The following is a 27,968-nucleotide window of genomic DNA, read 5'->3' on the forward strand; positions in this document are numbered from 1 at the left end:
ATGGATTGCTGTGTCCGCTTGGGTAGCTTAATAGTTACTTTTATGTGGTCCTTTTAAAAGGTTTGCGCTTGGAGGGGTTTCAATCAGGTTAATGATCCCCCTGGTCAGCCGCTCCTTGCCCTTGAGAGACGACACACACACAAAAAAAGACACACAAGTCCACATAATTGGTTCAATATACAACGAGATCAATAGACTGAATTATTGACACGTCCTACCTCTTTCCCCTTTGCGTAGATTGGGGTTAATCCTTGAATTAAATCAACATTTCCCAAATAATTTGGGGTTAATCCTTGAATTAAATCAACATTTCCCAAATAATTGTATATGAACCTCTTCTAACGTGAATTGATTGCTAAGGTGCTCTGTTGTCCGGAGTACCGTGAACACCTCACCGGTCTGTCTCCCTTGTTGTGTTGTGTTGTAAAAGAGCTTGAATCGACGTCAATCGAGTATTATTAAAAGTGAGGTAGAGGCTATCCTTGTATGGACATCCATAAAAAATATTTGTGACGGGATTGAAATCCCTGCAGCGTTTCGGAGCCGTTACGCCCAACGAAGTAGCTTGAAAGCATCACTTAATTGGCATGTTCTTCGCGTGAATCAGGTGTGTTGCAACTATAAAAGTAAAAAAAAAATATCTTAAACCGACGTCTAGTATTTTTTTTAATGGGCCATAAAAAGATTATAATTAGTCCCAGATTGTTCCAAATGTGTTTTGCCCCGAGGACTTTGAACGCCTCGCCCGACATCAGCAACACCCTAATTTGTATGAATTGAAATTCTAATTCAAACGGCGACACCCCTTGATCATATAAATCGTAAGAATTTCAAAACGTCCCGTTTCGACTATCTACATATTTAAAAGGATGCTTGTGTGTATGTGCGAGGGTGCGGTTGAAAATATAACACATTGCATGTATTATTCATCACTTCTCTTATTTTCATAGCTGGGTTTATGCAAATTGAGAAAAAAAACAATCATTAAGCGTGGAGGGAGGCGACTAATGCGTCTGACCTCTTATCATCAAGTTAGAAATAATGCGAGCAAATAGTAGGCGCTACATAATGAAAGCTACCCTCGTGGCACACAGGTACAAGTAGCTTTATTTTGACGGTCCAAACCGGATGTGATTGTTGCGTCCTTCCATTGACTTGACACCCAGCGGAACCGGAGAAGGGAGGGGAGGCGCCGAAGCAGGCAGAGTTGAGCAGCCGGGCGAGGACGAGGGAGGACGGGGCGGCCGCGGCGGCACCACGGAGGCTCACAGGGATGTACAGTAAACACAGACAGAAAAATGGCCACATATCGCCGGCGGCGTGCGCGTCTTTGCTCTTCTTTCTCGCTTTGTTCTCGCTCAACGGCGCCCCGGGAAGAACCAGCGGAGCGGGTAAGTCAAACTTGTTGCGCGCGGATGCTGACGTTTGAAAAACAAAAAACAAACAAACGAAAAGGCTCCTTTTAGAGCATTTCCAGATGGATTACACCCGGCATTTAATGCTAGCTGAAACTTTGCGAAAAACCAACTTTGTCCTTTTGGTGTAATGAGTCTTTGGCTGTACGCTCGGTGTGTGCGTAATCGTGGCTCCTGCTTGAGGCGCATATTGGCATCTCCGACTTGGCTGCTCCTCCACATTGCCCCGTTTTTGCTCTCATTGTCCTTAAAAGGAAGAGTTTTGGACGTTCGAATACCGTGCTCACTCAATTACAAAGGGGGTGGTGGGGTCCCGTTACGAACAGCGCTTGCAGCAGGGGCGGTTCTAGGATCAGAAGTTGGGGGGGCATTCGGTCTGCGGGGTGTCGTAGGATTGACAATGATGATAATTGGCATCTAGTCGGAATCACCTTTATTTTAATATAATCAGATTCACATTAGTACTGTCTGACCATTTGCTAACAAGATTAGCCACCCGATCTAATTGCAGTATTTTCTGTAGCGGAAGCCAAACCTTTAAGACTACAACATAAATCTAATGTAATATAGATGAATTTTTAAAAGCCATCGGAAGAGGACTGAAAAAAAATTGCGTATGAAATGTGCAATATTGCAATCGGACGACTTCACGATTGTTTAGTTGCGGTCGAGAAGTGTTTCTCACATTCCTGAAACGGGCGTTACGGCCAATTTTTGATGACGCTGCCAACGTAGGACCCCAACGCAGTTGTAAACAGAGCGCTGCCGGTCGTTTGAACGAACTGACAATCCAGCAAGGGCGACACGTGTCCAGTCATGTGAAGTGGTGGATGAGCACAACAATCGCTGCCATTCATAAAACGCCCGTATCCACATAACGAGAGCATCGTGTCATCATCATCGACGCTAGTTCTCTATCCTCGCTGATGTCGAGGTTGCCTCCGGTGGGGCTTGCGTGAGCTCCGTCGCGTTAGTCACAGTTGTTTTTTTTTTTTTTTGCCGTGAGCTGGAGTCGCTGAAGAGAGCTTTTCATTCTCAAAGCTTCCTGTTCCGCTCCAAACGCGAGCGCAGCTCTTATCTTAAGAACCCGCAGCTGTTTAAAGCGGACGGAACAAAGCTAATGAACTTTTCTTTGCTTGCGCACGAGGAGTCGGCCGTGCCTGCGGCCCGGTGTGGTCGGCAAGTCAAAGTGCTTTCGTCGTCATGACTTGTGAGGTTGGCCGCGGCAACCCATGAACATGCCATTTTTCTAAGGTCCGTTTTCGGACCCGAGCTCCGGCTCCGAGTCGCCCACGTGGACACCGGAGGCCTACGCGGATAGGTCTCGTCTTACCGTATCGTACGGTGTACGACACACGCCTGTGCCACATTCCTAGCCCGAGTCCTGACCCAGAAATGGATTGTCTTCCCCAAACCTTAAAACCCAACCTCAACCACAGACGGACTCAAACTCAACTGCAAGCATCCTGGTAGGGCGCCCTCTGTTGTGGACGTGTGGTCCGGCACCAATCCCACTCATTTCTACATGGAGGACGTCTTTGGGCCGTAACCTTTGACCCAAATGGCCTAGACAATCAGAAACGATGTCAACTCTTTCTCTCTCTCTCTCTCTCTCTCTCTCTCTCTCTCTCTCTCTCTCTCTCTCTCTCTCTCCCCTTTAATTTTTTTTATTAATTCATTTAAAAAATATATATGTAAATATATTTACTTTTTAAATTATTATTTATTTTTGAAAAAGAATTTGTATATATATACGCCTTGAGGACATACAATAGTCCCTAATAAATATATATATATATATACGTATATATATATATATATATATATATATATTTATTAGGGACTAGTGTATGTCCTCAATGCGTCCCTGAAGCGCCCTTGCAGCAACCCTTTGACAAAAGGGAAATCCAGCAAGCATTTGTCACATAGATAAGAAGGAGCGTGGCCATCCGTCTTCCTCTCCTGGGTTATCGTTGGTCCGACTGAGGGCTACAGTGGATGTGGGGGTGCTGCGAGAATGTGTTTTGTGTGCCAGTGGCACCCGCCAGTCCCTTGGGGGCCCACAGAGGAAATGGCAGAATGTTTGAAAAAGACTTTGAGTGTCAAAGGTCTGTAGACTGTATGACCGTGCATATATATATATATATATTTTTTGGGGTGGGTGGGGGGTTGAAAAGGTCATGTTTGCAATCCTGGATGTACACGGTACAGGCTATGAATATAAAGAACATATTGTTCTTCTGTAGCTCGGAAATTGCTACGACTGCTAACCGAGAGTTTCAATAATGTCTGACCTACTTTGGGCTTCGCAGATCAGAAATTCTCATTTCTTGTCTTGCTGAAATTAGCCCGTTTTGCAGCGGGGTGGCTTTGTCTCATTTCCTGATGGGCCAACGACGCGGGTGGATTTTGCAAGAGGTGCTCGGTGCGTGCTACTAAATTGTGAAGATTTTTTTTTTTTTTAACCTGTGCTTGATAATGTGTTTCTTTTTAATGTTGTTTAATGTTTTTCTTTTTTTTTTACCTGAGTTAACGCATCATAGCATCAAAGGTTGCGCAATCATTTTTAAGCATTCGCCATAAATTGATGTTCAATTTTAGAGTTTTGTAATCTTTCCTGTGGGCTCCCCGACACCAATGTATCAAATTTGAATCAACGTGGCGGCGTAACTGAATTTTTGGCGCAAAACCCAAACAAGTTCTGTTTGATTTCAGCCGAGGGGTTGTGAACGTTTCGTAAGTTAACAACTCCAATTGAAGTCACGAAATAAACTCTCATCTCCCGATTTATTCTCAGAACAAATCGGACCTTGTTTATTATTTTACAGATGAATTTATTGCGTGTGTTGTTAAATGAACACACAAGAATTGGATTTATGGCGTTTCTTTTTTTATTTTATTATTTGTTTTCTACACTGCAGCCCGCACTCGATGTAGTCGCCGATGTAGTCACAGATCGTCGATCGTAGTCACGTCATTTGTATTTAATTTTTTTTCCGCTCGGTAAATCACGGCTGGGCGCACGGCGAAGCTTAAGCGCGCCTAATGACGGCGGCTTCTTCCTCGATTCCTCCTCGCACGTTTGCTTAAAGCTTGCGAGTTCAGCCTCTGAGCGGCGGCCTCATTTCTTTTTAACGACTCCCCAAGGATGCGCCGCCGCCGTTTTGTCAATGTTTTCACTCGCTCCACTTTTCAGGAACTTACAGTCATGGCCTCCAAGTAAAATTTCTCGAATATATTTTTGCAAATTCTTTTTCAAATTCAAACTGCCTCGCCTCTCTTATTAGTGCAACTTTTTTTGTTTTGAGATTGCGTCATCCGCAGTTGAAGGTCACGCAAATAAATGTCAGGCCGCAAATGACGCGTGGGAAAACATTTCATCTGCCTTGAACATGTCCATTGACAATTTTTTAACTCGGCTTCTTTTTGATAAGCGCCGCACGTCTCCTTTTGTCACCCGTCCTTGTTGTTTAGCGATGCAAATGGAGCCCTCGGATTGTTTTGTTGTGTTTGTCGCTCTCCCGCCTGACAACAAGCTTCCGGGCGCAGTGTTTGTTTGAACCACATGACTCAAATTCATGTCTGGAGATTTGTTTTTTGACCTGTCGGGGGGGGTTGAAACTCGTGGTTCCTCTCAGCAAAAGCATTATCGTCATCGTCTGGCGAGAATTTAAAAGAAGCACAGAGATTTGTTTGCAAAAACAGACTTCGCTCTGTTAATGTTTTTTTTTTTTTTTTGGGGGGGCTTTCTGAAGGGTTACAGAGAGGACGGACAGTGACGGCAAGATGGCTCTCTCAAGGTCGAAACAAGAGGGAGGCCCACATCTCAGCTCAGGTCAGTCAATTCATCATCTGCTTCGACATATTTCAAATATTTCCCAAGTTTTTATTTCAAAGATGACCGGATGGAATCGTTGCTGACTCTTTTGTAGTTTCGGAGCGTGGCCCAAATTCGTAGTTTGACGTCAGTAGCGCTTTCTTTTTTTTTTTCTCGTACCTTGAGGTGTCACAAAAGCAAAAAAATATATATGTTAGCGGCAAATTTTTGGTTTGACAATTTTGTTTCTTTTTGCCACAAAAGTCGTTGGCTCCGCTTTTTGCTCTGAAACTTGTGCTTTTAGAGAACCTGACGCATGGTCTAGAAACCCATGTTGGAGTGTGGCTCCTCTAACGTTCGCCATCTCGCCGGAACTTGGAGAGCTTCACATTTTTTGAGGTGGCACTTGAAAAAGGTCTGGGACCCACAGAATTTAGACAAGAGCCACTTGAGCGGCTGCCAAGACTCAAGATAAGGTTAAGTAGGCCTTGGCCTTTAATTCACTTTAAAAAAAATGCTATTTTATTCGGACCCGCCCGCGCAACAGAGGACGCCATTGTTTGCTGAGCCGTTCCTTGGCCACTGCCCGTACGGACAAGACAATCGTGACGCCCGCCGTCTGCCAGGAAAGGACAATGGCGATGTATATTGTCATTCACTCGACCCGGTCGCTCCGTCTGTGACTAATTCGGGCGAGTCAAACTCCAAAATGAAGCATTTGAGGCATTTCGCAACATTTGGGAATTTGCCCGTTGTGAGCCGCGCGATCCGTTATTGTTGGCACGCAGTCGGCCGAGCTTGCTCGCGGGTGGGAAAGAATGAAAAGATGGCCGGGTGCCGCGCCGTGCAGATGTCCCCGCTTCGGCCCCAGGACGGCCATTTCGGCAGAGGAGGCAATCGGGGAGCTTCCGCTGGCTTTCACTCGGACTAGCTCGTCCACGGTCTGCACCGGAGACGCGTTAAAAGTCGTTCAAGCGTGTCAGATGCCGAAATGTGGCACGACATTGATCTTTTCTCTTATTGGTCACAAGAATGTCGTGCTTGGATTTGCTTTCTTTATGCTCAGCGTGTAGAAAATAATTTTCCCGCCGTTATCGCGCCAAGGCATCCATTTTCTCTTCATTTTCTTTTATCATCTCATCCCGGCTTGATTACTGCAACTCCCTTCTCACTGGAATCACTGCTCACTCACTCCATCGACTTCAACTAGTCCAAAACTCTGCTGCCCGCCTCCTTACCCACACCCGGTCCCGTGAACACATCACTCCTGTTCTCCACTCTCTTCACTGGCTCCCCATGAAGGAGCGTATCATCTTCAAGATACTCCTCCTCACCTTCAAAGCCCTTCACCATCTGGCTCCCACTTAACTATCCGACCTCCTTGTCCCCTACTGCCCCAACCGTCCCCTCCGATCCTCCAATACTTCACGTCTGACAGTCCCAAAATCCAAACTCAAATCCTTCGGTGACAGAGCCTTTTCCTGCACATCACCCCGACTCTGGAACTCTCTCCCCCAGTCTGTCTGTGACTCACCCACACTCCCCATATTTAAGTCCCGTCTAAAAACTTGCCTCTTCTCCCAGGCGCATGACCTCCCCTACCCATAACTGGTTTCCTCTTCTTAAGTTTACCCGATTGTTTCCTCCCCGTCCCCCTCCCCTCATGTATGTCTTTGCCTTGTTACCTGTAAGCGTCTTTGGGTGTTTGAAAAGCGCTATACAAATTTAATGAATTATTATTATTATTATTATTATTTTACAAATGACAAACGTACACATTTTTTGTCCAAAAAGTTTCATCCAAAAGATTTCTTCACTTGAATAGATTCACAGACAGTTTTTATTTATTTATTTTTATAATTCTATTTTTTGTTACATTTTTTAAATGTATTTTTATTTTGCACTCTAGTGTTGACTACGTTGCTGGGCCAAGGCACGGGCGCATCCGAATGCCCAGCTTGACGCTAATGAATGCAACGGAGGAAACCAAATGGGAGCCATGCCCAGAAACGTAACGGCGCTCACGCGTACATCCGCGTAGCGGCGTCAGCGTGTTGGCACGCATGCTAACGAGTCCGAGCCGGGAGAAGAGATGCCAACTCGGCCGAGGGGGCGGGGGGGCTGCGAGCGAGTCACAGCGTGTCTTAAGCGACTGTGACAAAAATCCAGAATGTTGAGTCGAGGACTCGCCACTAAATTCCAAGCAAGTCTCGTCAAGTCTTTCATTGGGTAAAGGAAGTCAATTCACTCGCAACAAGCTAACAACAAAAAGCTAACAAGCGACTTGAATTAGCGAGCCACACCGGATGCTCGCTAAACAGTCTTGCGATTGTTGGTCGATCATTCATAGCCTTTAGCTTAGCTTTTAGCTAAACTAGCCTGATAAGTCCTAAAACCGACATCTGAAATCCGACTCAAACAATGGTTGGCTGGAAGGGATCCAAACGGTTTTGTCTTATCTGGTTGTGTTTGAATAGGTCGCAAGAATGGAGGCAAAGCGTCGCATCCGTCACTATTTGGTTGCGCAAAGCGCTAGCAACAAGGTCCTATCTCTTCGCCGCATGCCGCTAATGATGAGGCGATAAGTCAGCCCGCCGAAAGCGCCGTCGCCGGCCATCATTTACACGGGTGACATTAGCGAGTGCACACATGGCGTCAGCGTTTTATAGGCCGCCGTAAATTGGTCGTCGTGCTCGGACGCATTTGCTTGCTCGCTTATGGAAAATGTACTTTTGCTTGCAATTGTAAATACATGCGAAGAGTATACAGTATAAAATATTACATTGCAAGCAAGAAAACGCTCTTTGGCCAAATTTCTTTTCCCAAATGGAACCTATTGCCGCTACGCTCTCAGCGATTGCGCAACGCTTCTAAGTCGGGCGCTCGTGCGCCGTCCTGATATACAGCCGAGACAACAAGATGCAATCCGGGGAATTCATTAATCCATAATTCATACTCGCTCGCCCAAGCAAGGATTGCCGGCTAATAGAATTCCACTGTGCAATTTACATGCGGAGTGTCGAAGGCGCCGAGAAATTGGCTCGGAGAAGATAATTTTTGCGCGTGTCACGGCTAATAGCTCCCTCAAAGAAATCCGAAGAAGCGCTTTTCTGGGCCCCGCGCTTGGCGAAAGTGATGCGCTCAAACAATCTCCACGGATGTGTTCAAATGGCCTTTCAAATGCTATTTTTAGTTCACCTTCATCCGTCTAATGGGCCCAGACTATTTTTGCTCTTGTTCGTCAAAACGTTGAACGTTCTCTTCCGTCGTCTCTCAAGAAACCAAAGTAAGGCAAATAGCGGAAGACGTATTTGTTCGTTCGTCACCCGACACGAGTACGGCCCCCCTCCCCTCCCCTCCCGTGCTTGGTCTACATCTGGATTTTGTACGCTCCTCTGACATTTCCGCTTGGCGGCAGTTGCGCAAAGTCAGCAGTGTGTGTGTGTGTGTGTGTGTGCGCGGCGTACTTGCCAAGTTCTCAGCCATACGTTCCCTTTTTGCCGTCGCTCGTCTCTTCACCTCGACTGTTCTCGCCGGGCAGCGCGGATTGGCGCGTCATCGATGAATCGGCGGTCATCCGTCATAACCGCCGATTAATCGGAATGCATTTCACGCCGATGCAATTCAATTTGTGTCGGGTGTCTCTTTTCTTGTTGTCCCAAATCAGAAGCTGCGTTTAGATTTTGTTTGCGTTTCCCACCTTCAAAGATAAATGAAAAAACAATCATGTCATAAATGGCTAGATTAGAAAGGTTCTAAATCTTTCAGCTATCTCAACGTATGTCAGCGATATCAAATTGGAAGTAGGCATCCATCCGGTGAGTCATCCACACAAGGTCAGGCTCCCGGATCAACAACAAAAAAAAAAAATCTGGTTACGCTTGCCGCTTTTTGAAGTGTCACAAACAAACAGCGGGCATCTCTTTCACGGAAAAACCCAAAGCTGTCCGTCTTATTTGAACGGCGTGGAAGCGGAACAAATACGGCGGCGTCTCTCGCACATCAAAGGAGCGGACGACACGGATGCCGTTTTGTGACGGGGGGGGGGCGTTCATACGGCATCGAAGGAGAATAAAGTCGGCGCCGTCTCAACAAAAGCTCGCTTGAATATTTGTTTTGGTTTTCTGCTGGGTTCAGCAAAAGAATGAGCCGGTGGGCGCAAGTGACCTCGCGACACAACTTTTCCTGTCATTTTCCGGGAGGGGAGGGGAGGAGGGCGTGGTATTCTGTTCAAACTCGAAACCTTGGCAAACCCCCAACATGGCGCAGACTGCCAGCCAACCCAAAACAGCATCGAAGGCGAACAATTGGATGTTCGCTTTTACGGCCGACATCTGTTCCCTTCCCTTATGAGCATGATTGCGCAATAATAAACTGGCAGAGTGCTGCACATAAAAGCTCCATCTGGACACACACAAGTGATTCCACTCCCAAGCTAATTTTTTTATTTTTTATAAAGCCGACATATTATGAATAATTGTTTTTGTGCAAATGGTCGGCCAGATGTGCCGGCACTCGGTAACAAAGGCTAAAAGTAGTCGAGACAAAACGGAGGCGGCTCGTTTGAATCAAGAGGTGGATGGCGTTGGCTGAAAGCAACGTTTCCAAACACCCTTGATGACAAAGCGCACTCAAGCATTTTTTGCTCTCACTCGAGTTGTTGAAAAGTAGACCCGGACGTAGCCGCACAGGGGGGCGGAAAGTAACACTTGGAGCGATTCGTGTTTTGATTCAAACGCCGACTCGCAATCATCTCCATTCCGAGCTCCTCGAGGAGTCTTGTTTTGATCGCGGCGAGCCCACCTTTGATCAGTCGCCTCGTTTTGCCACCGTGAGACGCCAGACGTGACTCTGTTGTGCTTCGGGGGATACGACTTTGTTTCAAATGACATTTTGCGGGTTGAAAAGTGAGCGGTGCGTTTTTGCCCGACGACGAGAGGAAGGGAGTCGACCGACTCGACTCGTGTGCCGATTCCAAGAAGTGGGTCAATGGCACGCACGCGCGCGCACACACACACAGACACACACATCTGGGGGCCGCCCACCCTGTTTCGAAATTCAACTCCGTGCTGTCACGCCTGACAAACATTTTCGATGTTGAGGTTTTTTGTTTCCTTCCTGTTAATCATGTCATCATAGCAGATTGAAATCAATAGTGAACCCCGCAAGTCCAACCTAGACCCCCCCCCCCCAAAAAAAACAGCTAAATCATGCTTTTTAATATCAAACCTACATTCTAGTTTACAAAAACACGCAGTAATGACATAATTATGGTAAGTGAACAGTCGCAATTTTGCTTCAGCGTGCTGCTCCCTCTGGTGTGTGTACCTTGTCCACCAGGGGGCAGTAGAAGACAGACAGTAAAGTCATTCTTTCCAGAGGATAAATAATATACACCAGTTATGTTTCCTGAACCTAGCCCACATCATATCATTTCTTTTTTAATAAAGATAAAAAGCGCCAAGCACAATCAACAATTTCCAATTTGTTCGGTTGCCGCCCAAATTGAAGCGTTTTTTCGAGGCAGGCTTTTGTCATCTCGCAGCCCAAACGGATCTCCCACAAAATGTCTCCCTTTTTTTTTTTTTTTTTTTTACTGGGGAAATTGATTGCTTTGTTGGCTTGTAAGAAATCGTAACCACGAGAGTGAAATGAGCGTGCCTTGTGAGACGGATAATTGCCATTGTCCGCTTTCCAGTGACTAGATTTAAGATTGGCACGTTAATAAAGCTTTTCATTGCAATTTCATTTAATGGCGCGTGTTTGTTCTGCGAGGGAGAGCTATCATAGCCCTGAAAGGGATTGAATGAGTTGTAACCAAGCGCCACGCCTGAATTCAAGGACTTGGAGGAAATGAAATAATGCTTTTCATTTGGGCGACGACCCCCCTTGGACGGCGAGTCAAATGGGACTCTGGTGTGTGTGTGTGTGTGTGTGTGTTCGCTGAGAATGAAGGTGAGACTATATTCACGGGCTTCAATTAATAGCGCTCCATTAATATGGATTTTAAACGCATTGTCAATAAAAACTCATTTAAATATATATTGAAAGCAAGAACAATAAACAACATCAAAATAAGGTACAGTTTTGCAGTTTACAATCAGTCAATCAATTTACCAATCTCTTGTGAAATCTTAGAGAAAAAAAGGTCAATTTTGTCGGCGGAAAAAGCAGGATGACAGCAATCTCGGCTGTGCTACAATTCTCCATTTAGTTTTTCTGCTTTCGTATTTGCAGTTTCAATTTAGACACATAGCCCACCATCTAGTGGCCAACCGTGGAATTACACCAAATGTAAATGGCCGGTTAAAAAGCAGGATGACAGCAGAAGACGTTCAACAACTGTCAAAAAAAAAAGCTAGGCTGTTCTTCAAGTCGCCATTTAGTTTTTCTGCTTTCAAATTTGCACTTTAAACATAGATATACCATCTAGTGGCCAGCGTTGGAATTACACCAAATAGAAATACATTGTTATTAATTGTACAAAAAAACATACTGGGACTTTGATAGGCCTCTCACTACCGACTCGTTTTAGAATCGATTATTCTATCCAATGTTTAACCAAAGACTGCGACCGACTTACAAAAAAAACAAAAACAACAACAGCCGCCATTTAAATGTACGTCTGCTCACGATTAGTGTGTTTGCGTTATATTTGCCGGCGCCTAAACGCTGTTATTGTGCGCCGTGTTCTCGCCCAAGGTTAATGCGGTGTCACGTATTTAACGCCCGCCGTGTCCTCGAGAGTAAGGCAGGGCAACATTTGAATGAAACAAAACGAAAACCGTTAGCTTCGACTCCGATTCAAGTGACATCAACTTTTTTTTGTCAGTCTGTGTTGCGCTAATGGCCATTCTGTAACTTGTGCACTTTTTTTTTTGTATCTCTGTGTGTGTGTGTGTGTGTGTGACTCAGCTCAAACCGAAATCTTCGCGTTCAGCTTCTAACCGTCAATTTCCTGCCGAGCTATAAAAAGCAGCAGCTTGCCTTCCGCAGTTAAATAATTGTCATGTGCGACGACGCTTCATTTCACGCTGCAAAAAATACACCTGAAACTTCAGCGGTGAACGAAGGAAGAAAGAAGAAAAGCTCGGCCGTCCCCCCCCCGAACCCGAGCCTATTGAGAACCCGGGGGGGGGGCATCCTTTCAACATTGGTTTTATTGCAGATGCCCGTTCGATTCAAAACCTGAATCAAAACTGAATCAACGTCATTAGGAACACTTTGTTCAAAGTTGTCAACTCACCAAACTAAATGTGAGCTGAGCTCAAGGTTCAAAGTGCCACTTGGGCCGACACACACTTTTTTTTTCCATTTTGCCACTTTCTCTTCCGAGCGAGACGTGTGATTCGTGGAGTCGGGATTAGGTGGAACGCATTAAACATTCAAAGGCATTCCCGTCTTAAAGGATTTTGGATTTGTGCCTGATTTCAAACGGGAGCCATCTTGTACGAGCCAGCTCGGGCGATAATCTCAACGTGCGAGTGTCGTTTTGAACGATCCCGATCGGCCATTCCCCGTTTTGAAGTGTCGACTTTCTGTGGTCTAAAGTGCACGGCTGGGGGCGGGGCTTGTGAGAAGCGCCAAGATGAGGAGGGAGCGGGGGGGGGCTAACAACGTTGACCTAAATCTGGCTCTCATTAAGATGGCCTGCACATGAGGCTCGAAAGAGCCCCCCCCCTCTTTCCTGCTGGTCTTCTCCCATTCAGTCTGTGGCCTCGACATGTTGTATTTATTACAACCACTCTTGTCTCTACCAGCTTTTACATTTTGGGGTGGGCCTTGTGTGTAGTGTGTGTAAAACAGAACAAAAAAAGTCCCGTAGTCGCTGACCTGCAAAAAAAAACCCAAGTCTTCCTTTGAAGATTCTTGTTCTTATTTTTCTTTTCTTTTTTTTTTTTTTTTTCCGACTGTTTAGCAAGACCGAGACGCTTCTTCCATTTCCGCAGCAATACTCGCCACGTCAGGTACGCATTTAGAAAATGCAAAAAGGTTGCCCTGGCACATTTTTCACGATGGAAAAACAATTACCAAAGGAATGAAAGCGCTCCGAACCCGACTGTGCCGAGTAGGAAATGATGACGAAGCGGAGCAGAAGGAACGCGCCGACTTCTGGAAGAGCAATTTTCGCCGGGCCGACGACCCAAATGCAGCCAGGCGGGAGAAGAAGACCTCACTTGAGGTCATTCATTTCTTTGCCGGTGGTTTGAACACGACAAAATATTTGCCTAAAGGAGGAAAAAGCAACAGCAGCTACGTTGACAAATGGTCCAATTAAACCGAGTGACCGCTCGGATTGGGAAAGTCCAGATGGCCTCGTCCAATCCCGAGCGAAACAATAGCTAGCGCTCCAGTCTTCAAACCTCCTGCCCCTCGCCGATAAGGACTCCCTCCTCCTTAAGCGTATCAGCGCTCATTACCTGCTGCCGAGATGGCGTTCCCGAGGGAATTCCGCTCCCCCCCTCCCCCACCCGACGAGTACGAGCGGCAGCGCTCGCGGCTTCAGAGGGCATCATGAAAAAGTAGCGAGACGATACGCACTCATCCAAGTTTGGAGTCGAGAGATTCACCACCGCCGGCGAAGCTGCCGAGCGGGCCTCTAAATCCGCACGCTTGATCCCCGCCTGCCTCCGGACGTACGCTCAACCTTAAGTAGCTCCTAATGGCTACCTTGCCCATCAAGTCGGGAGAAGTTCAAATCAAATCGAGCAGCTCTCTCCAGAACCAATCCAGCACGAAGCTCCAGGCCGAAAGCAATTGAGTCTTTGGTTTGGGACGGTTTTTGTCCACCAGCCTCACGCCTGTCCGCCATCTTGTCTTCTGCATCTTTCTTTCTTCAAGGGCTTTTCAATCGGAGCCTGAAAACACTTTCAATACCGCATAACGATTTCCGAATCGCACTGCGATGGATCTCGGTAAATACGAGCGCTACGGTTTGCCGTTCGGGGGAAGGGGGCGGGGCTTCTTGTGTATCGGCGTGCTGCGGGATGCATGTAATTAGCCTAGCGCAGGTCTCTGGCACGCCAAAAGACGGCGGGAAACATCAATACGCAGCAAACGAGGCTGCCGCGGAACCTGACGGAAGCCGTTAGCGTCTGTTCGCTTGTGTTTGCTCGCGCTTTTGTTTGACGATCGGCGCCTTCTCAAATATGACACAAACATTCTGCCACATCGAAACAATGAAATCGTTTTTGTTACTCTGATTTTAATGAACACAACGACGCTACTGTACGCTACGCTAATGTTGGTACCTCAAGGTCAAAGGTTTGTAGCCACCAAACGTTTGCCGTTCATTCCGTTTTGACTGAATACGATATTTCACCAGCAGTGCAGCGTTTCTAAAAAGTAAATTTGTTTGATAAAGCTCATTCACGCTCATTGCTTTGCTTCTGATTGTTTGTGACATTCTCATCCCTCTTTCAATCACGGCCAACCGGCGTTTCCCTAGCAACTAGCTCGCGAGCTAAGGTCGGCTCTCGTCCTCGCGAATCTCTCACGTGATTGGATTTTTTTTTACTCTCGACCCGGCATTAGTTGTAAGTGAACAAGACTGAATCTGTTTATGCAGATGTTTTGTTTTGTTTGGAGCGGAACACAGGAAGGAAACAATAAGCTGGCGGCGGTTTGACAGCAGCGTTTTTGCTAATGGAGCCTTCCTCCCAATTCCTGAAAGCAAACGTCTGGCACTTTGGCGGGCTGCTGTCTCACAAGCAAAAGCTCCGTGCCACTTTAGCCCGGTCCTCGGCCACGCCGCTTGACTGACCGGGAGAAATTGGAGCCGTGAAGAGTGACACTTCTTTTACCTCCCGCTGGCCTACTTTCACTCGGGGAAGGCGCGCCAAGTCGCTCGTCGTAAGATCACTTTCACCTGTCTGAATTTTATACACAGTACAAAGTCCGTTTCAGATGATCGCTATAAACTGAAAGACGATTAATCTAAAATCAAATGCCTTTCAGGGTGGGTGTGTTTTCCTCGGAGGGAGACAAAAATTCATCTGTAGTTCGTTAAGAAAAAAGAGGCGTAAATAATAAAATATAATATATTGAAGAATAAATATATATCATTAGTATATTATTCTTTTTATATTATATATAGATATAAACAAATTATAAATATATATATGCATAATACAGAAATATAATTATTATATTATATATAAATATATATACTATATATAATAAATCAACGGGGGGAAAAAACGACACCGGATAAAGGTTCATGCCAGAGACGAGGAAGATGACAAATATTTGATTAGGACAAATATATTAGGCGCTACTACTCAGAATCTTAAAAATAGCTAGTAAAATAGCTCCACGTAGACTTTGTCTCTCTTTGGCCAAGAGAGCAAATTGATAGCTGATGTGTTTCAGCGTTTGTATTTCCTCTCACACATGCACACACACACACACACACACACTCGCAGGCACTTTTTCAATCCCAAATTGTGTCTGGCGCTCCCCTATCACGATGCACCCTGGAAATGCCAGTGTCACTTTGAGTTCTTCTTATCAAGCAAGTTCCCATGTAGCAAAGAGCATTTGGAGAGAGTAAATGCGAGACTATCATGATGCTCCCCGCTGAATACTCTCCGGGCCCTCTTCAGGCACATTTATCACAGTCTTTTTTGATATTTGTTTTATTTATACTTGTGAATACATGTTTCATGTTGCACGATTGCACTGCCCAAAAAAAAAAAATCCTAGTTTGTGAACTCCTCTTCAAATTCTGTTCCTGATTCTGATTCTCTTCCTGATTCTGTTTCGGATTCTCTTCCTGATTCTGTTTCTGTTCCTAAGTCTGCTTCTGACCTGGTTTCTGATTCTCTTCCTGATTCTGTTTCGAATTCTTTTCCTGATTCTGTTTCTGTTCCTAATTTCTATTTCTGATTCTGTTTTGGTTTCTCGTGCTTCTGATTCTGTTTCGGATTCTCTTCCTGATTCTGTTTCCGAGTCTCTTCTTGATTCTATTTATGTTCCTCATTCTCTTCCTGATTCTGTTTCTGATTCTCTTCCTGATTCTGTTCCTTGTCCTGATTCAGTTTCTGATTCTCTTCCTGATTCTGATTCTGATCTGTATGAATTCCACACCTTCTTGTATCCTTGTCTGTTTGAGCATCAAGGAAATCTTCCCGCGCCATCCTTTTAAATCCTCCATCCAATTTCTCGTCTTCTCGTTCGGCAAGCTAATGTAATCCAAATGAGGTGGAGTAAGTGCGAGGTAGAGGCAGCTTTGCGCCTGGCGTGTCACGTGTGGGCGTCCGAGGGTGAAGAAGATTAAACCTCTTTTGTCGTGACAGCGGCAGAAACACACACAAAAAAGACCAAGACTTGAAAAGCTTTTGCGTGATGTGTGCCGATTCTTCGCCTCACACTCTTTATGCAAAATCAATCAAATGAAACGACCTTGACGTGCAAGTAGAAGCAAATTGTCATTTTAGTAGGAGAAAAAAAAAACGCTGGTCCAAAAACACGCTCTAATCCTAAAAACTGACTTTCCTTGGATTTTTTTTTTTTTGCCTCTGACTGGAAATGTTTCTTCTTCCTCCAACAGGATGAACGGCCAATTCGAGGGGAAATTGTGCTTTCCTCCGATGACCTCCAACTGGTGCTACAAGTGGAACATAACCGGTAACCGCTTTCACTTTGACGTGGAGCTTAAAGGTGCCATTTTGTGCTTTTTTTTTTTTCTTTCAATTGAAGACTTCCCGGGTGCTTTCACAACATTTCTGTTTGAGACATTTAAACGGCCCTGTTGAAATACTTCAAACTGGAGCCGGTAACAAATCCAGAGACGGCTTCCGAGCAAATGCCGCAACTGAAGAAAGATCTGTTCGGCGCAGACAGCTCGTTGTTTCGCGGAAGCTAAAATGCAACTCTAGCGTCTGTAGTAGTCGGACGTAAAAAAAAACCAAAAACATCTGAACGTGAAGAATAACACATTGAGGTGGTGAATGAGAAGTGGCATGCCGCCGTGGCAGGCTCCAGTTGCTTGGAAACAAATTGACGCATGGCGAGAAAGAGGAGACAAAGCGGCCGCTTTCCGGAAGCTCGGACAAAAAAAAGTTGGCTTTTGCCGAACAACAGCTGATCAGCCTTAGTCAGTGATGAGGAGACTTCCAGCAAAATGGCCAAGGGGGCATTTAGCGTTTGTTCATATTTGGCACTGCTCGCTAAGCTACCAAACAGCTGCTTGTTCAACTTTTTCACACCGCTTCGTACGTACGAGAGGTTTTACAGAAAGCCCAAGCTGTGTTTGTAAAAAAAAAAGACAAGCGGATGTGATACAAGTGAAACCCTTGGCAATGTTGTATTTTATTTGAAGCTAACGTTGCTAAAAGTGCATTGCTAAAAATGCGAAAAGCTGACTTTTTTCCTTTTCTTTTTTTCTTTTATTTTTTTTTAATTTCTTTATTTCTTTTTATTTTATTTATTTATTTATTTTTATGTTCCCTACAAATGGAAATGTGACAAATATATTCTATTATATTATATTATATTATCCATCCATCCATTTTCCGAACCGCTTAGTCCCCACGGGGGTCGCGGGCGTGCTGGAGCCTATCCCAGCCGTCATGGGCAGTAGGCGGGGGACACCCTGAACCGGTTGCCAGCCAATCGCAGGGCACACAGAGACAAACAACCATTTGCACTCGCACTCACACCTAGGGACAATTTGGAGTCTTCAATCGGCCTACCAAGCATGTTTTTGGGATGTGGGAGGAAACCGGAGTGCCCGGAGAAAACCCACGCGGGCCCGGGGAGAATTATTATTATATTATATTATATTATATTATATTATATTATATTATATTATATTATATTATATTATATTATATTATATTATATTATTATAGCCGGTGGAACTAGCATCAATACAGCGAATGGTTGGCTACACCATTTTCTTTCCCATACCATGATGATAAAGCTCTGTCGTGAACGTTTTTGAATCCCTCCCGGACACGTGTCGTCGAATGTTTTAAAATGGTACCTTGGCCTTCACTGTCTTTTCCGCAGCTCCAATCTTTCCAATTCCGACCAATTTTGCAAAGTCATTGTGGATTTTTACAGCACATTTGTTGTAATGGAAAGACTACAAAACATTTTGAGCCGGAATATGTTGAATTCTTTTTTGGGATTGCCATCAAGACCCATCAGTCAAAGTTTTTCTTTCCTTTCCCCAACAGGGAAACGTGTCCTAGATAAGCTTAATATATTGACACCCCAACGTGACCAGGTGGGAATTGGGACTCCTGCGAGAATGCGGAAAGCTTTATGGAGCGCCATCCGTCTGTTTTAGTAGCTCGCTTTTCTTCATTGATTTCTTTTTCAAACCCGAGGAAATGATTTGTTTGAACTCGGCGTCAGCCGCACTGTGTTTCCACTTTGTGATTTCAAATCAAATACGGGCTTTGTTCTTCTTATCGCAGTCTATTCCGGCTCTGGATGACATGGCTGTGATGATGACTGGCAGCTCCGAGTCAACAGCGAGTCAAAAAAAAAAAAAAAAAAAAAAACGGATGAGCTTTCGGCTTGCGGGATGTCGGTCCTGGGAGGGAGGGGCGGATAATACTGCAGCAGTGAAATCAACTTTCCCATTCGAAATAGATGCAAATGCCCGAGACCGCCAAAAAGATGTTTTGGAAAACAGAACATAATCCAGGGTGGGTGCCAAGGACCACCTGTGACATGACATTGTGATCTCCGAGGGATCTTGCAGTCTTGATCATTAGCATTAGTATGATTCATGAATATTATTACAATATCTATATTTTTTTCAAATATATTATATCAATATTAAATAAATAATAAATAAAAATATAAAAATAAAAGCAAAAATATAAAAAACATAGAAATAAAAATACATAATAAAAAATAAACATAGAAACAAAAATATAATATAATAATATTTCATATAGATTTAACATTTATTTTTGGTTCAGTTGAAAAACCTTTATTAATATTTATAATCATAAAATAAATAAATATAAAAGTAAAAACTTCAAAATAAAAATATACAAATATGAAAATAGTTCATATAGATTTAACATTTCTTTTTGGTTCGGTTGGAAAAACTCGTGTCCAGACACGAGTGTACTTGAGAGAACTGACGGGAAGTGGCGAAGGGCAAGTGGCGTGCGGTAGGAGTCCGTTTGAAACAGACAACAGGTGCTGCGGCTCGGCTGACGTCGAGCCCACGCCTCTTCCTGTCAAGTTCGCAAAGTCGCCATGCGTCTCGTTCACGGTCCGCCTTAAAGAGCAGGTGGGCCTCATCGCTCACAATGTGACCTTCTGAAAGCAATTGGCCGCGACGGGCCGCCAGCGACGCGCCGACGTCCTGCTGGGCCCGCTTGCCATCTTTCATTTGGCAGCCCCTCCCCTTCCCCTTTAAGTCTCAAATATCTGGCCAGAGCAAATGGCACCTCGCTTACGTTCTCATTTCTCCAGAGGCATTTAGTGTGATAAAAAGAAAAATGGCCAGAGACCTGCTGCTTTTTTTCCCCTTTATTTTTTATTTTTGAACGGATGACATCTTTAAGCTCTCAAAGTGTTTGTCTGGGAGCCTTTTTGTGTTTGTTGCCTTCCACTTGGCGAATACTCTGCATGCAAATATGCTCCACTGGCACAATAATGTGCCTTGAATTAACAATGATGAAATGATGCTACTCTTGAAGTCAAGAAAACATGTCAGGCGTGTTTTGAACACCTGACGACATGTCTGACATGTTTTTGAGGGAACAGGAAACAGGAAAATCATACTAGAACAGTTGAAATTGAGGGTGTGCACACATATGCAACTACATTATCTTACTTGTTTATTTTTAAGGTGTTGATTTTCAATTGAGTTGAGCAGGTTATACTTTATTCCTGTCATTTTATAGAGCACAAAAATCTGGCATTTGAACAGGGGTGTGTAGACTTTTTATAGCCACTGTATTTAAAAAGATGAGACTGTTTAACAAACTATTTTTTCTCAGTATATCCCCCTTGAAAGGTCTAAACCCAATTTAAAAAAAAAAAATCGGTTAGCATCCCTAGCTGGGCCTGTCCAAGAGGGCTTAGTATTCCAATTTTACTCCAGAATAAAATTATGATAATTAACTAATAAAACAATATATAAAAAAATTAATAAAATCCCTTTTGGTCCCTTAATATTTGTATTGTGTTAGTAAAAAAAAACTAATTGGAGACAAACTGACATTTATTTATTTTTTTAAATCTAATCCTTTATTTTTTTTCCCCTTCTTTCTTCTTTTGAACCAAAGGCTAGCCTGTGAGCTTTCTGGTGATTTTTTTTTTTTTTTTTTTTTTTTTTTTTAAAGAATAGCGGACGGAAAAAAAAAAACATGCAATCTTTGGCTCCACATAGAAATGCTGCAAGCTTTAATTGGGTCTCTTCACCCCGCTTTAATTAAAGCAGCAGTAGCTGCCGCGCCGTTTGTTGAACTCGAATGCACACAAGCCTTTGCTGGACGGACGGACGGACGGGCGGGCTTTTATCCGTAGCGACAGCTGGCAAAGAAAGGCCGACTGCTAGCAAAGTGGCGCGACTTGCTATATTTAAGAATCGGCATGTGACGGGTCCGACACAACAGCGTGTTTGAGTCACAAACGTGTGACGCACACCTCGTGAACACGGCCGCCGTTTTCACAAGGCGTCTTTATCTGCGTTGCCGCGGGAGACCGAGTCGGGCCTGAGCACTGAAAGTCAACCAATGTGTTGTTGTTTTCTTCTAGTGAGCTTTTGGGTCCAGATTTCAGCGAGACCTATTACACCGACGACGGACAGCCGGTGACCGTGACCGGCGGGAATTTCACCGTAAGTAGATCCAATCCAAAGTGTGTCTTCAAGACGCCATGACCGGCCGGGCCCTCGTACCTTCTGTTTGATGGCCACTCCGCAAATTGACGACACGCTTATCCGTCCCGGCGGGCAGCATTTCTCAAATTTGGCCTGCGGCGTGTTGGCAACTTTGACGGCATCGCTTGACTTGGTTTTTATTGTTGATGTCATACTCGCATCATGCGGCGCAGCCATCTTGTGCGCTCACGTCAGTTGCTTTCGAGATTCGTTGTGAGACAGTGCTCAGGAGATAACCTCCTCTCTCTTGCTCTCTCGCTCCCTCTCTCTGACTCGCGCTATCTCTCTGGTTCTCTCTCTCGTTCTGGTTCTCTCTCTCTCGCTCGCTCGCTCTCTCTCTCTCTCTCTCTCTCTCTCTCTCTCTCTCTCTCTCTCTCATGCACACTCTCTCTCGCACTCTCTCTCGCTCTCTCTCGCTCTCACACTCTCTCTGTCTCTCTCTCTGTCTCTCTCTCTGTCAGTCTCTCTCTCTGTCTCTCTCTCTCTCTTCCTCTTCCTCTGTTGCTCTTGCTCTCTCTCTGGTTCTCTCTCTCTCGCTCTCTCTCTCTCTCTCTCTCTCTCTCTCTCACTTTCTCGCTCTCACACTCTCTCTCTGTCTCTCTCTCTGTCTCTCTCTCTTCCTCTGTCGCTCTCTGGCTCTCGCTCTCTCTCTGTCTCTCTCTCTCTTCCTCTTCCTCTGTTGCTCTCTGGCTCTCGCTCTCTCTCTGGTTCTCTCTCTCTCGCTCTCTCTCTCACTTTCTCTCTCTCACACTCTCTCTCACACTCTCTCTCTGTCTCTCTCTCTGTCTCTCTCTCTGTCTCTCTCTCTGTCTCTCTCTCTTCCTCTGTCGCTCTCTGTCTTTCTCTCTTCCTCTGTCGCTCTCTGGCTCTCACTCGCTCTCTCTCTCTCTCTCTCTCTCTCTCTCTCTCTCTCTCTCTCTCTCTCTCTCTCTCTCCCTCTCCCTCTCCCTCTCCCTCTCCCTCTCCCAAAGGCAGCCTAAAAGATGAGGCTGCATTACTTCTTGGATCATCCAGTCCAAAAAGGACAAAATGATGTTCCGCTTACAAGGCAGAAGATTGAATATTCTCCACTTTCTTCTCCCTCCAGCACTAAACTGATTTGGCCCGGACGCAAATTCGATTAGGACTTCTGGGCTTTGTCATCCCAAAAGGAATGAAGTCATTTTTGACATGCGGCAGCGACTTTTTACATCCGTGGTCCTGAACAGGACTCAACAGTTTTGAATTATTATGTCATTTTGTTGTCATTATTATGTCATTTGATTATTATTATTATAATGTCATTTTATTATTATTATTGTCTTTTTTTTTTTTTTCTCAAGATCCACGTATTGTTGTGACAAACATAGACAAAAATGAGTCCATTACAATGAAGATGAATTTATAGGTGATGCTATGGGCAAATTTCAAAAAGGAAAGAAAATGGAGCCTTTTTTCGCCCCCTCTCCAAATTGCATGCGTTTGTGAATTGCAAATGACTTTCTACTCATCGCTCGGTCCCGGTCGGGTCCGGAAATCAACTCAAAACAGCCTGCGAGAATGCGTCTCCGTTCGGATGCCACATCTGCCCGTCTGCGTCGGCTTTCAACTCGCACGCTGGCAGGAGTTCATTGCTAGATGTTGGCTGGGAGACCCCCCCCACCCCTCCCTCGCTGACAATTAATTTGTATGTCCGCTATAACCGAGCTGGAATGAAAGAGCTCATTTCACGCTCTGATGATGTGACAATTAAAAAAAAAAACCAAAACATCCAACCTGCTTGCATAATTTAAACCTGCCGGCGATAAAGTCTCCTTTTAACATTAGCAGCCGGTAATAAGGGCCAACGTGGCCGCTTTTGATTCTTTTCCGCTCGGGCGAGCGTCGACATCGGCTTGTTGGCTTTGAACTGGATGTCACGTCAAAAGCGGAAAATGTTAACACTCGATTACGGCGATTTGGAAGCAAACGAGCGTGTGCTCTTTGTTTTATGCTCAGTAAAGCAGCAAGGCGAGCCGAGCTGGACCGAGCGAGACCCGCAATCGCAAATTTGTGGCAGGAGTCCGTCCTTTGCCGGCGGCTCTCAAATATTTCACATCAAGCGCTCCCTGCAAAATTGCTTAGGGGTGTTTGTCCCCAAAAAAAAAACCGGTATGGTGATGACGTCGGCGATTCCAGCAAGTACGAAACTACATTTTATTTCATTTCATTTTTATTTATTTATTTGTTTGTATATTTATTGGTAATGACGTCTGCGGTTCCAGCAAATATGCATTTTATTTTATTCATTTGTTTGTAAGGACGCAACTACATTATTTATTTATTCCATCCATCTTCTATCCACAGGGGTTTATTTATTTATTTATTTGCGTGTTTGTTTCTTTCTTTCTTTCTTTATTTTTCAGGATCACTGCTTCTATCACGGAAATGTCAGAGGTCATCCGGATTCCTGGGTGGCCCTCAGCGCGTGCTCAGGTGTCAGGTGTGGACAACAAGCCAACGCTATTTTTTTTATTAACTGTCCAGCCACTCCTGGCTCTCAGGGGATATGAGACCTTTGTGAATATTTCAAGAAGGGAAGGAGACGTGCTTCGTATCCCGACTGATGCGCATGCAAATTGGCGACTGTTTCCCTGCTCAGGTGCCGTCTGCGGAATTATTCTTCACTTTTGAAGAAGAAGAAGATCCTCATTAATCCTGACAGACTTTGGTCCTTGAAAATGACTCATCCGATACGCTCAAGCCAGGGCTGCTCAAACTTTTGAATATTTGGAATTTAAAAAAAAACTTTTTACAAAGGCCCGACCGATTCATCTCGGCAAAGACAAAAATTGGAATATTCTCCTGCTTTGGATGACTTGCCGATTTTCTTTCCCGTTATGAAGTTAAACGAATACAATGTATTGAGAAATGAATAAATAAATAATGAATACATTTTAATTTGATTTTAAATAAATTTAAACTATTTTAATGAATCCGCTGATTAATCAGTTATTGACATTTTGGTCTTCAAAAAATCTGCATGAGTCGGGCCTTCCTTTCTATCCCAACGACCACCCAAACTCGGTTCTCGAAGTAGCGACATCATCGCCAACGTTCGCCAAAGTGTTGCTCCAAACAAGACATTGGTTTTATTCCTCAAAGGTCGCTCATATTTTTCCATTAGAAAAGTGAACTTAGAATTGAAGCATTTCAAAGTTGCCCAAACAAAGTTGGTAACGTTTTCCTCCCGTTGCCGCAGGGGCCTGATCTCGTTAAATGTGAGCAGCAGCTTCTACCTGGAGCCACAGGTGGGCGCCGATCCCCCCCTCCGCCATTCCTTGCTGCCCGCCCAACAACTGGAATTGGAAGGCGGCGATTGCGGTCACGGCCGTCACCACGCGGCGTTTGACCACGTGTCCGACTTCCTCCGACCGCATCATTTAAGGGTGAGCGCTAATTAACTCAATCACTGTCAACCCGGTTCGTATCTTTGACGTGTATAACCGTCATTGGAATTGAATGAGTTAAGAAAAAAAATGGATGCAGGCCAAGCCATCACATTATCACTTCTATTCCAAGACGGCCGTTGATTATTATTTTTTTCTTCCTCCTGAAGAGCTCTCTGGGTGGTGCTTCAAGTATTTGATGTGTCTTCACAAAGGAAGATGAATTGAATGCAGCTCGCTTAGCCTCGCATCTACTCCCCCCCCCCCCCCTTTCCGCCATCATTTGTCTTGAATGCTTTGTGTATTTTGGTTCTAATTTATTCTCCCATATTTGGACCATCAATCACTTGATGGGTCCACATCATTAGCTGAAGCGCTCTTAGCGCTCCGCCGGTGCACCATCCATCCATCCATTTCTTTCTCGTCCTTCCGGTCCCGACTCTCCATTTTCCCCGCCCGTGCCGGCTTCCTATTAACCAATCTGGTTCGGAGTGCTAAACTAATCCCGCTTTGGGTCCCGAGGCTTTTTGTTTGCTTCTTTCCCAATAAAAGATTGTGATGCCCTGTTTGTCACGAGAGATACAGGCCAGATTCATTCTATGATATCCAAGAGACTGATTAAGTGAGGTTTAGAGTTGCTTATAGCCACTGGCAGATAACGGCAAAGCACTTAAAACGGGGAGGATCATTAAAAAGGGACTTGTTTATTGATTGATTTACTGCAGTGTGTAACAGCACAGGAGCAGAAAAGCATCCAGCACGTACACAATCATAAATGACGCTATTCGTTGCTTTGGCTATTCAACCCAATCAAAACAACTTCACGCGAGACTCAGCAATTGTATTTTGAAAAATAATCTTATTGAGTTCTTTGCGATAGCAAATGTCAAATAGTCGCGGTGTGCTGTCATAATCACCCCGATTCTATCAGCTAGCATACGAGCGCAAGTCACCTAGCTTAAATAGCAATATCGTAATGTTAGCATTCCTGCGAACGATACGCCGCAATGTATTGCGAATCACTGAGCTTTAAACAACGTCTCGTCACCACCCCGATGCTATCAGCTAGCATACGAGCTTAAGTAAACTAGCTTAAAAAGCAATGGTGTAATGTTAGCATTCCTGCGAATGATACGCCGCAATGTATTGCGAATAACTGAACTTTAAACCCGGTGGCAAACTTGAAAAGGGCGACAAGCTAACCTCCGGACGCCACCGTGGCAACTGTGAGGCCACACTTGCAATTTTGAGAACAAACACAAATGGCCACCCGTACACTGTCATCAAATGATGTACTTCAACTCTCTTTGATATTCTTCCAGGTGAAAAGAAACACGTGGGGCACCACCAAGTACATGGAGCTCTACATTGTGGCTGACAACACGCTGGTAAGAGCTCCTTCCGCTTCTTTACACGACTCACAAAAACCTTTCGGATTTCCACGTCCTTTGATTAGGCCTGAATGACTTTAAAAAATAATCTACTCGCGCCCCTGCCTTCAATATTTTCATTCATTACACGATTACTTTGTGAAGGTCTTTTTGTGAATAGAACGACCAACAAATTAAATATTGCATTACGATGTCGATTTGAATACGATCATTGTTTAGCTTGTGCTATTTCAGAATGCACTTGTCTTTCTTTCAGTACTTTTTCTCTAACAAGGAGCCGATCAATTGCGCGTGTGTTTTATTTTCATTTCCGGGGACATTCACTTGTGAAGATGTCGATCAATTGCTTCGTGTCACCTTGGCCTCGTGTCAAAAATCGATTCGGAAGAGGAGCGCCTCAATCGCGCTTCTAATCCAAGCGGGGCGGATCAAACATCTGTTGTGAATTTTGCAAATATCGTCTTTGGCGCTAAGGGAATCGTCGTGAAGACGAGATGAGGTGTACTTCATGAAGCAAAGTGGAAATGGAACCACCAGGGCCTATAAAGTCCATCGATGAGCCACTTTGTCTTCATGAACGTCCTCGCTCGGTTCATTAAGATTTTTCTCCTGCGCTAGCCTCGTCAAATTCGGACCAAAGTGCAACAGCGTGAGTTTGCGCTCGCCATGGCCGCTGACGTTCGGCTGTCTTTGCGTCTCTGCAGTTTAAACGACAGAATCGAGACTATGAGAAAATCAAGACGAGGATCATGGAAATCGCCAACTACGTGGACAAGGTGAGCGGCGCTTTTCCCGGCGGACTTTGCCACGCCATTGTCGGGAACGCTTCTCTTTCAGTTCTACAGGGCTCTGAACATCCGCGTGCCTCTTATCGGTCTGGAGGTGTGGACCGAGCGGGACCAGTGCATCGTCACCGAGGAGCCCAACGCTACCCTCTGGTCCTTCCTCCAGTGGCGACAGAAGCTCAAGTCCCGCAAGAAGCACGACAACGCACAACTGCTCACGTGAGCGCTCAATCGGAAAAGTCGAGCCCTCGCTTGAGAAAGTGGCTGGAGGTTGTCCGGGCGTCCTCTCGCTCCCGGCGATCGATACGCATCGGCTGTGAAGTCACTAAATCAGCGGCGGCGGTTAAGTGGTGTTTACGTGGCCGCCTCTTTCTCTCGCAGCGGCGTGATCTTCAAGGGGACGACCATAGGGATGGCGCCGCTGGAGGGCATGTGCAGTCTGGAGAACTCCGGAGGGATCAATGTGGTAGGAGACCGCGACTTTATGCTCTGCACTTGCAAATTTGTTGCCTAAAACAACCGAAAATATATGATTGTAATCACAGTAAAATGGATCAAATTGAGCCAAGTAGCGGTTGATCACTTTTGATCTATCATTGGGTTGTTTTTGTGCAAAGCAATCCAAATTTTGTTCAAGAATGTTGTTTTGTACAAAATAACCCAATTTTCTGGGTTGTTTTATGGAGAAAAAAAATGTTAGGTTAAATTGACTAGACTTTTTTTTTTAATCGACATTTTTTATGTAAAATAATCTTTTTTTTTTATTTCTGTACAAAATAACCAAATTTTGGGGGTTCTTTTGTGGAGAAACAAATATTAGGTTCTTTTTCTTATCAACAGTTTTTCTACAAGAGTAATTTTTTTGTGTTTTTGTACAAAACAACAAAGTTTTGGTGGTTGTTTTGTAATAAAAAGAACTTTTACTTATTTTTTTCATCAATAGTTTTGATATAAAAGAATCATTTGAGTGTTTTTGTACAAAACCACATTTTGAGGGTTGTTTTGTAATTAAAAAAAAAACCTGTTGGTTCAAATTGAACCAACTCGTGGTGGCTCCCTCCGCGGCCCCTTTTTGATCCAATTTTTTTCCGTGGACTGTCCAGGACCACTCGGAGCTGTCCATCGGCGCGGCGGCCACCATGGCCCACGAGATCGGCCACAACTTTGGGATGAGTCACGACCACGACGGCTGCTGCGTGGAGGCCACGGCCGACCAGGGGGGTTGCGTCATGGCGGCCGCCACCGGGTGGGTGAGGCCCGGCGCCCCGAGTCGCCACCTGGCTGGCGACTGAGC

The 27,968-nt window shown here is 44.9% G+C and overlaps 1 protein-coding gene across 3 annotated transcripts in view; it reads left to right on the plus strand.

The window, feature by feature from the left end:
• Positions 1 to 1,189: 1,189 nt before the first annotated feature.
• Positions 1,190 to 27,968, plus strand: part of adam19a (ADAM metallopeptidase domain 19a) — a 34,097-nt gene continuing 7,318 nt past the window's right edge. For 2 of the 3 annotated variants that reach the window (XM_037261753.1, XM_037261751.1), the window contains exons 1-11: positions 1,190 to 1,391; positions 5,171 to 5,250; positions 16,784 to 16,860; positions 20,968 to 21,049; positions 23,476 to 23,552; positions 24,312 to 24,498; positions 25,821 to 25,886; positions 26,594 to 26,665; positions 26,727 to 26,893; positions 27,056 to 27,140; positions 27,778 to 27,920. In XM_037261753.1, coding sequence (XP_037117648.1) covers positions 1,274 to 1,391; positions 5,171 to 5,250; positions 16,784 to 16,860; positions 20,968 to 21,049; positions 23,476 to 23,552; positions 24,312 to 24,498; positions 25,821 to 25,886; positions 26,594 to 26,665; positions 26,727 to 26,893; positions 27,056 to 27,140; positions 27,778 to 27,920 — 1,154 coding nt within the window. In that variant the 5' untranslated portion in view covers positions 1,190 to 1,273. The remainder of the gene's footprint in view (positions 1,392 to 5,170; positions 5,251 to 16,783; positions 16,861 to 20,967; positions 21,050 to 23,475; positions 23,553 to 24,311; positions 24,499 to 25,820; positions 25,887 to 26,593; positions 26,666 to 26,726; positions 26,894 to 27,055; positions 27,141 to 27,777; positions 27,921 to 27,968) is intronic. The other variant, XM_037261752.1, reaches the window with a different exon arrangement.

Source organism: Syngnathus acus, chromosome 10, assembly GCF_901709675.1.
Source record: "Syngnathus acus chromosome 10, fSynAcu1.2, whole genome shotgun sequence".
In the NCBI taxonomy this organism is placed as follows: Eukaryota; Metazoa; Chordata; class Actinopteri; order Syngnathiformes; family Syngnathidae; genus Syngnathus; species Syngnathus acus.